At 55.1% G+C, this 15,325-nt stretch overlaps 1 protein-coding gene across 1 annotated transcript; it reads left to right on the top strand.

Annotated features, from left to right (window-relative positions):
• Positions 1–6,633: 6,633 nt before the first annotated feature.
• On the top strand, positions 6,634–15,002 carry PNMA6E (PNMA family member 6E). Its single transcript, XM_032329743.1, has 6 exons — positions 6,634–6,754; positions 9,255–9,759; positions 9,937–11,794; positions 12,155–12,334; positions 12,425–12,579; positions 12,670–15,002. Exons 2-6 carry the CDS (start codon positions 9,265–9,267, stop codon positions 13,681–13,683), a joined length of 3,702 nt encoding a protein of 1,233 aa, XP_032185634.1. The 5' UTR covers positions 6,634–6,754; positions 9,255–9,264; the 3' UTR covers positions 13,684–15,002.
• The last annotated feature ends 323 nt before the right edge of the window (positions 15,003–15,325 follow it).

Raw genomic sequence — 15,325 nt, 5'->3', positions numbered from 1 at the left:
GACAAGGAAGACTCTCCCTACCACGACTTTGGAAGGCGTGCAACCCTGCCTTTACTTTGGGCTTCTGGCCTCCAGAACCACGAGAGAAAACATTCCTACTGTTTCAAGCCACCTGGTTTGTGGGAATTTATTGCCGCAGCTCCAGAGCGCTCATACACAACGGAGGGAGCTGGACCCCCTTACCCCCGAGCCAGCTCAGGAAAGAGGGGTAGGCCTTTATGCCCCACATCAGCTAGTAGTAACTGAATGGGGGCAGGGTGTTCCCTTGGATAAGGTAGCTCCTTCGGCCTTGGGCATTCAACCTTTACGGAAGGAGAGGGGTGAGGGTGAGGTGCTGTAATAGGGCCGTAAAAATAGAGAAAAGAGAGCCGATACGTAACTGTGTTCAGCTGTCATAGGTTACCATAAAGGTGGCGGTAGCATGGCCACAGTGAGTCTGCAGAGCATCTGAAGGCCTAAAGCAAGAGTGAGAGACCTATGAGGAGAAATTGATAAACCTGTAATTGTCACCAGGAGAAAAATTTCCCTTCTAGATTTTGTTCAATTTTTTTTCTTTTCTTTCTTTTTTTTTTTTTTTTTACGGTTTTATTTATTTATTTATTTGACAGACAGAGATCACAAGTAGGCAGAGAGGCAGGTGGGCAGGCAGGGTTGGGGGGAAGAAACAGGCTCCCTGCCGAGCAGAGAGCCCGATGTGGGGCTTGATCCTAGGACCCTGAGATCATGACCTGAGCTGAAGGCAGAGGCTTAACCCACTGAGCCACCCCGGCGCCCCTCAATTTTCTTTTTTCTTATGAGGAATTTCAAACACATGCCAAGCCTAGATAGAGTAATCGAACCGAAGTCCGAGGATGCACGGGTCAGCTCCAGCAGTGACTGTGCCCAGTGCTGTCCTGCCCCAGCTCTGCTCCCACCTGCCTCTCCCTGCTGTGGGAGGACACTGAACCTCCCTTGACAGAGGCAGCCTCACATCCTGGAGGCCGGGGGTGGTGTCCTGAGGGCAGCAAGCTCAGGTTTGGCCACTCTGCAGCAGGTCCCAGGGACCCCAGTGGGTTAGGGGACTGGAGAAGGAATCCAGGGACATCCCATGTTGTCAGTGGAAAGTGAATGAGCCTCTTGCTGGGGAGGAAGAGGTCTGGGCCAGGGGTGGGCAAATTTGCAGGGGGCGGCCTGGGGCAGTGCCTGCAGGAGGGTGCCGTCCCCGCCCCCATGCCAGCTATGCTGTGACTGCCGTGCTCAGCCAGCGCATTCCTGGAGGGAGGCGGTCCAGGCATGCGCGGAGCCTTGAGTGGTATTCTCTTGGCCCCAGACATAGGTTGACAGATAGAGCCCAGGCCTGACAACGTGTGAGGGGAGCTTATTTGTGGACAGACAGACAAGATAAGCTGTTTCTGTGCAGGTCCCCTCACGTCTGCGTGGACAGAGTGGAGCCTGTGGGTGGAGGAGAGGGGGTGTCCAAAGTGTCGCCCTGGGGGACAGGGGCCCTAGGCTGGGTAGTAGCTGGGAATGCACGTGGCAATCAGTGCTCCCGGTCACATGGGCTCCTCTGTGCCTCTGTGCAAGGGTCAGAACAGTGGGGGGCTCATGTGGTGGCGGATGTCATGGCACGTGTGGGGCCTGTCCTCATACCCTCAGGGCTCCTGAGGCTTGATGGGGGCCCTCATTGGGAGGCTGGTGGGGGCAACGATGCTGGGCTTGGGTGTAGGAAAGGAGCAAAACGCTCCCTTCTGAATAGGCCACCTTGACATTTGTGCGCCTGAAGCTCGGCTGCAGCTGGAGATGTCCTGATGATTGTGGTTGTTGCTCTGGCCCCTGGATTTCCCAGAGGGGAGCCACCGCTGTCCCTTTGCTGTCCCTCCTCAGTGTGGCCACCACTGTCCTTCAACTCTCCCTTCCAGTGTGGCCACCCTCTCCCTTCACTGGCCCTCCCGGTGTGGATGCTCCCAACACCATGTGTCCCCAGGGGCCACGCTGCCCCAAGACCCAGCCTCTTTCTAGTGTCAAGTCTTGGCTGTGGCATCAGGCTGCTCTGTGCGTGCTGGGGAAGGTCCGTCAGCAGCAATCGGGACCACAGGCTTCCCTGATCCTGCCCAAAGACAGAGAGGCCCTCCTCAGAACGTGAAGCCTTCCCTTCCACCCTGCTGGGCCATTTGGGGGATGGTCTTCCCAGGTCGCTAACAGTTGCCCTAGGAATGCCACGCACAGCTGGCCTTAGACCAATCAGATCTGCCTCTGGGCTTGAGGACGGGGGCGGGGGGGGTGGTGGCTACCATGCCTTGAGCTGCACGGGGGAGGGACAGACACCTAAACCAAAAGGGGGTCCTCCCGGAAAAAGAAGAAAGGGGAAATGGCTGCGGGGAGGGCGGCCAGCTGTGTCCAGTCTCTAGGCATTCCTTTAGGTGACAGGAATTGTGGCCAGAAGGATCACCGGCTTTTCCGAGATGGGGGAGGGGGAGGGTCAACTTCCAGCAGCCCAGGACAGCAGCTCAGCCTCAGGCCGGCCTGCAGCCAGCTGCACCCCGCTGCACCCTGCTGCCCAGGGTCTGTTCCTCCCAGCGGCCCATCCCCTGGCCCGTGCCCACACTTGGGAGGGGGAGCAGGTGACGTATAGCGGGTTCATCCATGATGCTCCACTTCTGTCCCTAGTCCAGACCTCTCCTCCCTACCCCTTATATCCAGGTGGATTCTAGACCTTTCCACTTGGGTGCTTCCAACTCATATGCCCTAAATGGAACTTAGGATTTTCTACCCAGTCCCCAGTCACAGTGAGTAGAATCCCCACACACCCATGTTAAAGGCCAGAATTCGAGGATGTGTCCCTTGCTCACCTTCCTCTTCCGGTTATTCCTGGTGTTTGATTAGTTCTCCGCGTGTTTTAGGTCTGTTAAATCTCTGCCCTATCAGTTCCATGACACTGCCACTACTATGGTTCAGACCACCATCATCTCTCATGGGACAGCCCCAGCTGCTGCTCAGTAGGCTTTCTGCATCCACTTCGTCCCCTCCCCTCCTAATTCTTGTAAAAGAAAGCCAGAAAAAGCATCTGGAAATACAATGTGAACGTGTCATACACACATGTGAGTGCACTTGCACCTCTGACTTCGAACCTTTCAATGTTCCCAGCTGTTTTAGGTAAAGACCAACCATAAAGACCACATGGTATTTTCTCTCCAGCCTTAGTGCGTGGTGCTCCCCTCAACCTGCATCTCTCTGTTTGTCTCTGCTCCAGCCACACTGGTCTGCTCTCAGTCCGATACTCACCATGTTTCTTTCAACCCCAGCACCTTTAAGCATGCAGTTCCCCCAACTGATGTGAACCCCACCTCCCTCCCAGAAGAAGAGCGGAAAATGCCAGGTCGGCATTCTCTCAGCTTCCCTTGCAGCTAGTGCGTGGGCTCGTGACCTGGTCCCACCAATCAGATGCACCTGCTGCCAACTGACTCTGGGGCCAGGGATAGGAAGAAGCAGGGGCCACACATACTCCATAAGGGTGGGTGGGCAGCAGCAGAGGCAGTAAGACCCGCTTCCCAAGGAGCAGGGGTGGCTGTGGTTCTCGCGACAACACGTGCATCTTCCATTGCTGCGAACCAGTGCAAACCAGTGTCTGTGCCCAGCCAGGGGAGGCAGCCTTGGAGATGCCTTCACTAGCCCAGCCCTGCAGTGTGATTCAGACCCTTGCTCCTCTCTGCAAAGCCTCCAAACCTGGCTCACCAGTCATCCTCAAACGCCTGCGGGACATCCATCATCCTTCAGCTAATTCCCTTTGCGCTTCCAACAGCCAGTCTGCTTCTGTTGTGTGCAGCTAAGAACTACAACGGACTGGTTTTCTGCAGAGGCTGCGTGATCTCCCACTGCGTTAGGTACTCCCTGCCCTGGGTTCAGGGTCAGCACGTGCTCTTAGAGCTTTGCAGGTCTTTACTTAATCCATTATTGACTCTTCTTTCTCCATCCTTCTTTTAACATTAGTGTTTGTTAATAGTTATGAGTATCTAGAAGCTTCATATTACTTGTTGGAAAACAGATAGAAAAAAATGAGCCATTTTGAGAAACTGAGAAGAAAAAATATTTTAAAAAAGAAAGAAAACAACAGAACAGAACCTCAGTGATCTGTGGAACAACATGATAAGGTTTAACATGTGTATTTGGGATCTGAGGAGAAAAGAGAGAGAAGGGGGAAGATAAACTACTTAAAGAAAAAGTGACTGACATTTTCAGTTTGGAAATAGACACAATTTTCAGATTCAAGAAGTTCCGTGGAGCCCAAGGAGGACAAACACAAAGAAAAGTCATATGTCGGAGTACTGAAAACAGGGACGCCTGGGTGGCTCAGTGGGTTAAAGCTTCTGCCTTTGGCTCGGGTCATGATCCCAGGGTCCTGGGATCGAGTCCCTCATCAGGCTACCTGCTCAGCAGGGAGCCTGCTTCCTCCTCTCTCTCTCTGCCTCCCTGCCTACTTGTGATCTCTGTCACATGAATAAATAAATATCTTAAAAAAATACTGAAAACAAAGGATAAAAAGAAAATCTTGAAAGCAGTCAGAATTAGCTGAAGCACTACCTTCAGGAGATTCTCCACCGAGTTCTCATCAGAACATCAGGAGGCAGTGGGACAACATTTTAAAGTGCTGAACAACAACAAAAACCAACTTTCAACTCAGAACTCTCTATCTCTGGCGAAAAGATTCTTCAAATATAAAGGTGAAATAAGGACTTTTTCAGATAAATGAAAGCCAGGAGAAGTTATCAGTAGACCTGGGCTGACAGAAATGATAAAGGAGGTCTTTCAATCTAAAGAAACACAATAGTAGAGGGAAAATGTGATTTTTGGGTAGAGCTGAAGAACACCAGAAATGGTAAACATGTAGGCAAACATTAAAGAGTACTTGTTTGCTCTTGATTTCTTTATAACAGATATGACTATATAAAGTAAAAATTATAATAGCCTATTGTAGAGCTTATAATATATGTAGATGTAATACGTATGGCAACTACATCATAAGGGATGAGATAGAGGACGAATGAATCTATCTGGTGGAAATCTTCTCAAATTTATGTGAAGTAGTACAGTATTTACTGCAAGCAGACAAGTGAACAGTTAAGGTTATATATAATGGTCTCTAAAACAAACACAATGAACCAATGCAAAATGATAATTACTTAAAAAAGTATTAGACAAGGGGTGCCTGGGTGGCTCAGTCAGTGAGACATCTGCTTCGGTTCAGGTCATGATCCTGGGGTCCTGGGATCAAGCTCCACATTGGGAGTTCCTGCTCAGCGGGGAACCTGCTTCTCCCTTTCACTCCGCTGCTCTCCCTCTCTTTCAAATAAATAAATAAATAAATAAGTAAAATCTTAAAAAAGGCAACAGACACGTTAAAATGGAATTTAAAATAATTGATTATCTCTGTCAGGAAAAAGGGAACATAGTGCTACAGACTGAGAGTTTGTGTCCTTTCCAAAATTAACATGCTGGACCTTCATGCCCAATACTTTAGGAGGTAGAGACTTTGGGAGGTGATTAGGTCATGGGGAGGAGTCTATGAATGGGATTAATGCCCTTATAAGGGAGACTCCACAAAGGTTCCTCACCCCCTTCTGCCATGTGAGGACATGGTGAGAAGGTGGCTGTCTGTTAACTGGGAAGTGGGTTCTCACCAGATGTAAAATGTGACAGTACCTTCACCTTGGACTTCTTAGCCTCCAGAACTGTGAGGAATAAACATTTGTTGTTCATAAGCACCGTAGTCTATGGTATTTTGTTAAGGGGCCTGATGAGCCCCTTAAGACAGATAGTAAAAGTATACACTTAAATCCTACCATTCAAAAATTATACTCAATGTTAATGGGTTAAACACTCCGATTGAAAGGCAGAGATTTGTCAGAATGAAGAAAGAGCAAGGATTTTGTTGTCTACAAGAGACACAATTTAAAAAAATAATGACTCAGATATGCTAATAGTAAGAGAATCACAAATTATATACCATGCAAAGAGTAAGCCTAAGAGAGTGGGAAGGGCTATATGAATATTAGACATAATATATTTAAGGACTAATTATAGGACCTGAAAGGTAATAATGATATCAGGGTCAATTAGTCAGGAACACATAGAATTTATAAATGTATACAATCACAGGGCTTCAAAATGTATGAAACAAAAATTGACAGAATGAAGAGAGAAACAGACTTTTTCGTAATTATAGGTAGATATTTTAACACTTCTGCCTTAGGGACTGATACAGCTAGATAAGAAATCAATAAAAATATAGAATGCCTTCATGACATTACCAAGAAGAGAAAATAAACTTTCCGAAAAAAATTCGAGCATTTTTGCGCAAAGAGCTCTCTCCATCTGCAAGTTTCCGCCGTCCGCGCTGCCTTGTCGGTAAAGCGTGTCATTGGCGGAAGGTCGTTCGGCGCTGGCTCGGCTTTTGCTTCGGGAGGCTCGCGAGCCTCGGAGCATCCGTCTTGGAACACGGATCTCGGAACATCAGTCTCGTGAGACTCCGAGGCAGGTCGCTTCGGTAACACGGTGCCTCGTCACGTGCCCTCGTCAGCCAATCGTTTGCCTGGTCGAGAGACGCCCCGAGAACATTCTGCCTCCAGCGCGTGGAGGCTTCTGGGAGTGGCCGGAAGCGCTTGTGGGCTTCGCGCCGCGTGCTCGGGAGGCTGCAGCACTCGGCTCCTGGCTGTGCGGCTGGCGAGAGCTCTTCAGGCCTTGCGGAGTGGGCGTGTGGCGCTGTTCTGAGTGGGACGAAGTAAGTAGATGGGCACGGGCTCGGCAGTTACGGGGAAGGAGGGATGTGGGCCGGGGGGCTGTCCGCGGTCAGGGAGCCGAGGTGGAAGAGAGGGTGCCTGTTGGGGGGCGGAGGGGTTGCCCGAATGGTTCCTAGCGATGGGGTCTGGTGGGGAGGGCTCCGGGGTGAGGGGAGGTGGGGGGCAGGACTAATGTCGCCGCGTGTGGCGCTGTGGGAGTGGGGTTGGGGGGCGGTTCTGGGCCGAAGGAGCGGCCGCTGAGAGAACGGCCGCTGAGGGCATCCCAGTGTTGGGGGCCCGACGGGGGGACTGCTGGCTGTGAGGGGAATGGTCGCGGGGGGCCGCTCTGGTGGGGGCGGGCTTCAGGAGTCCTGATGGCTGAGCCGCTGTGAGGCGTGGGAAGGGGGGGGCTCAGGGCGGCTGGAGGCGACGGCGCTGTGGGCTCCCTGGGGGGGTGCTGAGAGGGCAGGGGTACGTCCGCATCGCGGGGGGGGGCCGGCTCGGCTGCGGGTGCGGGAGCGTGGGAGGCGAGGGCCCCGCGGGGCTCGGGTTGCCGCGGGAGGGCTAACGGCCGCTCTGTGGGGGAGGGGGAGCCCCCCCTCGCGGAGACTGGGCGTGCCGGAGAGTCCGGACGGGGCGACGGGGCTGGTGGGAGCCGGGAGGCGAGGACGCCAACTGCCCCTGACAGGAACCGGGCGGGGGGGGGGGGGGGGTACTGGGAAGGCGCCGCCACCGCTGCCGGCGCTGCTGGGGGAGGGAACTGCGTCGTGTGGGGGGAGGCCAGAGGCTAGCGAGCGGGCCGCTGCCGGCGCGGATGCGCCCCTCGGGAGGGCGCTTCGCTTGGGTGGGAGCCCAGGAACGGTGACGGGCTGTGGCTGTGGAGAGTGTGGGAGGGGAGTCTTCCTGGGAGAAGGCCGAGCTCGCGGGTGTGGCGAGGTCGTGGAGCCGGAGGCTGCCGTCTCAGCCCGTGGGGGCGCCCTGCTTGCCTTAGACTCTGCGGGCTCTACCGGTCGGTTCGGGCGTGGCCCCCGAGGATGCTCTGCGCCTGCGCAAACAGCACGGCGCCTCGCCGAGGGGAGGTGGATGCGCGGGCACGTGGGGCCGGCAGCTGAGCACGTGCGGGGCTCAGGAAGGGGCTTCGCCCGCTTCTGCTTGAAATGGCGGACGGATTCCAGCAGGGGGAGTTGGCAAACCTTGTCCTCCACAGAACGTAAAGTCTCCTTCCCTTCCACCAACATACAGTGTATGCTGGGCCATAAAAAAGTCTCCAGAAATTTTAAAGGATTCTGCTTTTGCATAATAAGTTCTTCGGTCTCAGGGAATTTTATTTAAAATTAAGAATTATAGGGGCGCCTGGGTGGCTCGGTTGGCTAAGGGTGCACCTTGTGCTGGGAGTTGGCTTATCTCTCTGCCCCTCCCCCTGTTGGTGCTCACTTGTGTGCGTGCTGCCTCTCTCAGATGGAATCTTTTATAAAAAACATTAATAATAATAACAAATATTTGGAAATCCATGGCTCAAAGAAGGAAACCCGAAGGAACTTAGAAAATATTTCAAACTGATTAATTTAAAAAATACAACTTACTCAAGTTAGTGAGACAGCTAAAGAAACAGTCAGCAGAAAATGTTTTACTCCTAAGTAGGTGCATTAGAAAAGAAAGGCATAAAATCAGTGACCCAATGGTCCATTTAAAGAAACTTAAAAAAAAAAAAAAGAGTGAACTAAATGCAAAATGAATTGGCTGAAAAAACGTTATAGCTAAAAGAAGAAATCAGTAGTAGAAAGCAAATTGTAGATATTTAACAGAGCCATACATTTTTTTTAAAGGAGAAACAACTGATAAAGCTTTAGTGAGACTAATCAAGAAAAAAGGGAAGGAATACTTATTACCAACATCAGGAATGGAAGAGTGTTATTGCTACAGATGAGACAGACATTAAAAAGAGAACGCAGGGAATATTTTGGAAAAAATTATGCCAAAAATTTGAATACTTGACATATTTCTGGGGGGGAGGAACTTCCTTATTTTTTTAAGATTTTATTTATTTGTGATGCACGCATGCACACACACACAAGTAGGGAGAGGGGACAGCAGAGGGAGAAGCAGCCTCCCTGTTGAGCAAGGAGCACGATATGGGACTTGATCCCAGGACTGAGGGATCATGACCTAAGCCGAAGGCAGACCCTTCACTGACTGAGGCCCCCAGGCGTCCCTAAAAACCAACTTTCTTAAAGTGATATCAGAAAGAATAGAAAATTGGACTAGGCTTATGTCTGGTAAATAAACTAATGTATCATCACAAAACTTTTCTAAACTCAAACAAAATGCGGAGTGGAAGCACTCCAGGGCACCACTGCAAAGGATGTGAGGCTTTGACTATGTAGTAGGGTAGCCTATGGTATGGTAGGTATGAACATATCTCTCACCCCTTGAAACCCACGGCTGAGGCTCACATTGTGACAGTCTGTGTGCCCCTATCTAGTCATTTCTCTCCACCCTCAGGTTCTCAGCAATGGCGATGCCACTGACAATGCTGCTTGACTGGTGCAGGTGGATGGGTGTGAACGCACACCGTTCCCTGCTCATCCTGGGCATCCCTGATGACTGCGGGGACCAGGAATTCCAGGAGGCCGTGCACGCTGCCCTGTGGCCCCTGGGCAGGTACCGACTGCTGGGCAAAGTGTTCAGAAAGGAGCTTGGATGCAAGGTCGCCTTGGTCGAGTTTCCTCAGTATTTAAACCGAAGTTTGATCCCTCGACAGATACCAGGCGAAGGAGGACCCTGGCCTGTGGTCTTTCTGCCCCAGGCCCCTGATTCAGAGTCACAGGATAGACCAGATTTCCCTGCACAGCCCCAGAGTCAAGCAGTGGCTTGCCAGGCAGGTGGCGCAGGAGCTGCAGGGGAGGAAGCTGCGAGTGAGGCAGGAGCTGCAGGGGAGGAAGCTTCGAGTGAGGCAGGACCTGCAGGGGAGGAAGTTGCAGGTGTGGCAGGACCTGCAGGGGAGGAAGTTGCAGGTGTGGCAGGAACTGCAGGGGAGGAAGTTGCAGGTGTGGCAGGACCTGCAGGGGAGGAAGCTGCAGGTGTGGCAGGAACTGCAGGGGAGGCAGGAGCTGAAGATGGAGGAGAGTCAGATGAAGAAGAAGCTGCAGGGGAGGCAGGAGCTGCAGATGAGGAAGAAGCTGAGAGTGAGGCAGGAGCTGCAGGGGAGGCAGGAGCTGAAGATGGAGGAGAGTCAGATGAAGAAGAAGCTGCAGGGGAGGCAGGAGCTGCAGATGAGGAAGAAGCTGAGAGTGAGGCAGGAGCTGCAGGGGAGGCAGGAGCTGAAGATGGAGGAGAGTCAGATGAAGAAGAAGCTGCAGGGGAGGCAGGAGCTGCAGATGAGGAAGAAGCTGAGAGTGAGGCAGGAGCTGCAGGGGAGGCAGGAGCTGAAGATGGAGGAGAGTCAGATGAAGAAGAAGCTGCAGGGGAGGCAGGAGCTGCAGATGAGGAAGAAGCTGAGAGTGAGGCAGGAGCTGCAGAGGAGGCAGGAGCAGAAGATGAAGGAGGAGTGTCCCATGAGGGAGCCGCAGGTGCAGCAGCAGCTGGAGGTGTGGCAGAAGTAGCAGGTGAGGAAGGAGCTGCCGGTGTGGCAGGAGTGGCAGGAGTTGCACGGGAGGCAGGAGCCCAAGATGAAGGGGGGGTGTCCGATGAGGAAGGAGCGGCAGGTGACACAGGAATTGCTGGCATGGCAGGATCTGTGAGCATGGCAGGAGCTGCTGGGGAGGCAGGCACTGCCGGGGAGGAAGGAGCTGTGGGGGTTTCAGGAGTCATAGATGCGGGAGGATCCTGGACCCAGCAGTGGAACCAGGCCCAGCAGCTTGTGCTGGAAAATATAGCCTTTGGGGAATTGAGAGCCTTTTCTGGGTTGGAAGAGCCAGACCAAGAGCAAGAGTCCTTTGAGAGTTGGCTGGACCATGCCAATGACATGCTGTACACGTGGCGCTACGTGTCGGAAAGGGAGAGGAGGCGACGGCTGCTGGAAAGCTTGAGTGGCCCTGCACTGGAGCTCCTGGGCAGCCTCCTGGCAGAAAATCCCGACATGCCTGCTCAGGATTGCCTGGCCGCGTTGGTACAGGTGTTTGGGGACAAGGACTCCTGCGTGACAGCCCGGCTCAAGTTCCTCACTTGTGCTCAGCGGCCTCAGGAGACTTTGTTTGCCTATGTGATGCGCCTTGAGGGCCTGCTGCAGTCGGCTGTGGAGAAGGGGGCCTTCCACCCTGTCGTCGCGGACCAGGTTCGCGCCAGGCAGGTGCTGATGCGCGCCCGGCCGAACGAGCTGCTCCAAAACAAGCTGAGGAGGATGCGACTGGAGAGGAGACCACCTGGCTTCCTGGGGATGTTGCGGCTGATTCGGGAGACTGAAGCATGGGAGGCCATCCCAGTTAGCGGTGAGCAGTTCCAACCGGAAGTAGGGGCCTGTGTGGATAGTGGAGGGCTGGCTGCCGCCCAGGCTGCCCCTGCCTGTGAAGAGGTTGCTGAAGCCTCTGCAGCCAACAGAGGTGCTTTCCAGGCTGACCCGGCTCTTGGAGTCATGACCGAGGGCACCCCTGTGGGTGCAGATGAAACTGGGGCTCTCCCAGCCAACGAAGATGCTTTCTGGGCTGCCCTGGTTCTTGAAGTCGTCACCGAGGGCACCCCTGCGGGTGCAGATGAAACCGGAGATCCCCCAGCTAACGAAGATGCTTTCCGGGCTGACCTGGCTCTCCAAGTCGTCACCGAGGACACCCCTGTGGGTGCAGATGAAACCAGGGATCCCCCAGCCAACGAAGATGCTTTGCGGGCTGACCCAACTCTCGAAGTCGTCACCGAGGGCACCCCTGCGGGTGCAGATGAAACCGGGGCCTCCCCAGCCAACAAAGATGCTTTCTGGGCTGCCCTGGTTCTTGAGGTCGTCACTGAGGGCACCCCTGCGGGTGCAGATGAAACCGGGGATCCCCCAGCCAACGAAGATGCTTTCAGGGCTGACCCAGATCTTGAGGTCGTCACTGAGGGCACCCCCGTGGGTGCAGATGAAACCGGGGATCCCCCAGCCAACGAAGATGCTTTCCAGGCTGACCCGGCTCTTGAGGTTGTCACTGAGGGCACCCCTGCGGGTGCAGATGAAACTGGGCCCCCCCCAGCCAACGAAGATGCTTTCCGGGCTGACCCGGCTCTTGAGGTCGTCACCGAGGGCACCCCTGCGGGTGCAGATGAAACCGGGGATCCCCCAGCCAACGAAGATGTTTTCCGGGCTGACCCAGCTCTTGAGGTCATCACCGAGGGCACCCCTGAGGGTGCAGATGAAACCAAGGCCCCCCCAGGCAACGAAGATATTTTCTGGGCTGACCCGGCTCTTGAAGTCGTCACCGAGGGCACCCCCGCAGGTGCAGATGAAACTGGGGCCCCCCCAGCCAACGAAGATGCTTTCCAGGCTGACCTGGCTCTTGAGGTCGTCACTGAGGGCACCCCCACGGGTGCAGATGAAACTGGGGCCCCCCCAGCCAACGAAGATGCTTTCCGGGCTGACCCAGCTCTTGAGGTTGTCACCGAGGTCACCCCTGTGGGTGCAGATGAAACCAGGGATCCCCCAGCCAACGAAGATATTTTCTGGGCTGACCCGGCTCTTGAAGTCGTCACCGAGGGCACCCCCGCAGGTGCAGATGAAACTGGGGCCCCCCCAGCCAACGACGATGCTTTCCGGGCTGACCTGGCTCTTGAGGTCGTCACTGAGGGCACCCCTGCGGGTGCAGATGAAGCCGGGGATCCCCCAGCCAACGAAGATGCTTTCCAGGCTGACCTGGCTCTTGAGGTCGTCACTGAGGGCACCCCCGCGGGTGCAGATGAAACCGGGGATCTCCCAACAAACGAAGATGCTTTCCAGGCTGACCTGGCTCTTGAGGTTGTCACTGAGGGCACCCCTGCGGGTGCAGATGAAACTGAGGCCCCCCCAGGCAATGAAGATATTTTCTGGGCTGACCCGGCTCTTGAAGTCATCACCGAGGGCACCCCCACGGGTGCAGATGAAACTGGGGCCCCCCCAGCCAACGACGATGCTTTCCGGGCTGACCTGGCTCTTGAGGTTGTCACCGAGGTCACCCCTGTGGGTGCAGATGAAACCGGGGATCCCCCAGCCAACAAAGATGCTTTCCGGGCTGACCCGGCTCTTGAGGTCGTCACTGAGGGCACCCCCGCGGGTGCAGATGAAACCGGGGATCCCCCAGCCAACGAAGATGCTTTCCGGGCTGACCCGGCTCTTGAGGTTGTCACCGAGGTCACCCCTGCGGGTGCAGATGAAACCGGGGATCCCCCAGCCAACAAAGATGCTTTCCGGGCTGATCCGGATCTTGAGGTTGTCACCGAGGTCACCCCTGCGGTTGCAGATGAAACCGGGGATCCCCCAGCCAACAACGATGCTTTCCGGGCTGATTCGGCTCTTGAGGTCGTCACCGAGGGCATCCCTGTGGGTGTAGGTCAAACCCAGGCTTCCCCAGCCAATGAAGATCCTGCTGAGCCTGTCCTAGCCAACATGGAGGCCAGTGAGGCAGTTCCTGGCACTGTGGAAGCTGATAGGGCTGCTCCTGAAGCCCATGATGCTGCCAGGGCTGCCCCTGCCCCCCAGGAGAGCTCCAAGTTCTTCTCTGCCACTCAGGAAGATAAAAATGCTCCCATCTCTGTGAGTGTAGGTCAGGCAAGACCCTCAGAAGCCCCTGGGGGTCCCATTCCTCCCCAGATGGGCCGAGTTCCCAGGGCGGGCCCAAGAGGTCCTGGCTATGAGCCAGAGGGCCTAGCCCAGGCCGGAGACCAGGAGGCCAGAGGGTCCCCTGAGGAGGGGTTGGAGCCTATCCCAGAGGAGTCGGGAAATGAGGATGGAGCTTGGGACACGATCCCCCCCAAGTCCTCCTCAGGCAAATAGGCTCAGAAGGCCCAGGGCCCCCCTCTCCTCTCAGGCAGCAGAGCTCTGGAGGCAGGGGGAGGCCATGCCGGGGCAGCAGCCTCACCCCGTGTTGGGGGGCAGGGCCGAGGGAGCAGCCCACTCAGCCCAAACAAATTCCTTGGACCCCACCTCCCCAAGGCACCGTAGCCACCACCATGAGCCCTTCCAAGTGACCAGGATGACCACACTTGACACCACATGGGGCGGGGAAAGGTGCCCCCTCGCAACCCATGGCAGCACCATACCTGGCCCCAGCCCCAGTCCCAATCCATGCCACCTCAGGCAGCCAGTCTGGGAAGCACCCCTGGGTGGCTGACCCTAGCCTAGGTGAGGGGCACCCGGAGCCATCTGCCACCTACACTGGACTGGGAGATGTTAGGGGCCGCCTCAAGGGTTTCAGCCTCTTGGGTCTCCCAAGAGGGAGACCCTCCTGTGCATCCTCCAAGGCACCTCGCTCCATGTTCTGGGAAACCCGCTTGTGTCTCTGTGGGGCCCTTATGACCCACGTGTCACGTTACTCCCCCACCCCACTAGGTCTCGTTCCTGTGCAGAGCCTTGAGGTGTGCAGGAGCCCGCGGTGGGTGTCCTGGCCCACCGGGGCAGCCACCCCCCAGCCCGGGGACCTGCCGTGAGCCTCAGTGGCGACCGGGGCTCCGCTCGCTCTCTCCCAGTGTCGTGAGCTCCACCGCTGCTTTCTCGGTGTAGATTTAAGCCGGCCGCTGCTTGTTCTCGTGGAGATGTGTGTGTGTGCTTCTCTGAGCGGCTGTCCCCAGCCCCATCTCCGAGATCCCCAGCCCAGTTCCAGGAGACGGCCGGAAGGATGCCAGGGCATGGCTGCTGCTCGCCCCGTGACCTCGGGAAGGAGGAACCAACCAAGGACCGAGGTAGCCAGCAGGAGTCTCCACGGGAACCGTGCTCTGATGTGCCACGTTGTTTCTTGTGACTCCGTGTCCCCGGCTTGGCCGAGTGTCCCCTGCTGCATTTTCCACCTTCCTGGGACTGTCCTGTGCAGGCCTTAGGGTGGCACCAGGCCCCAGCATGTCAGCCAGAAGGGAGGGTGCCCTGGGGTGAGGGGATGTGGCCAGTTTCTATCGTCCTGGCCAGAGGTTGATGGTGGGGCCGCCAGGGAGCAGGAGGGCCACAGTGTTGGAGGAAGCAGAGACACCTCATTTGGGACCCGGTGGGGGGGGGGCATAACCTATGGGCTCTAGTGGCTGTTAGATGTTCCTTTCTCTGTTGTCATTCCTTTTTTGATGGTTTCAGTAAATGTTTTCTTCAATAAAGTTCATTGCATGTTTCAGCTGAGTCTCGCCTCTGCTCTGGGCCAATATAAGGAAGGGTTTGCTGGTTTGCTGGGGTTGGGGGAGGGAGCCAGAGAGACGATTTTTATCCAGTACATATGGGAGGCTTTTCCAGGGAGAGGTTATATGAGGCACTTGGACGGGAAGACTAGGATATGATCAGGAGCTTTCTTCTATTTTATAGGTGGATTGTAAAATTTTGGGGTTCCATTGGCCCTTGTCTTGGGATGGCCCTGTCCTCTTTCCCTTTTGAAACTGAGTGGGGGTAATCATGGTTTTCTCCTTTACTAAGTTAAAGGGGTCGCTGACATCCAGTTCCT

This window comes from Mustela erminea, chromosome X (genome assembly GCF_009829155.1).
Source record: "Mustela erminea isolate mMusErm1 chromosome X, mMusErm1.Pri, whole genome shotgun sequence".
Taxonomy (NCBI): domain Eukaryota; kingdom Metazoa; phylum Chordata; class Mammalia; order Carnivora; family Mustelidae; genus Mustela; species Mustela erminea.
This window is presented reverse-complemented; position numbering and strand designations above follow the sequence as displayed.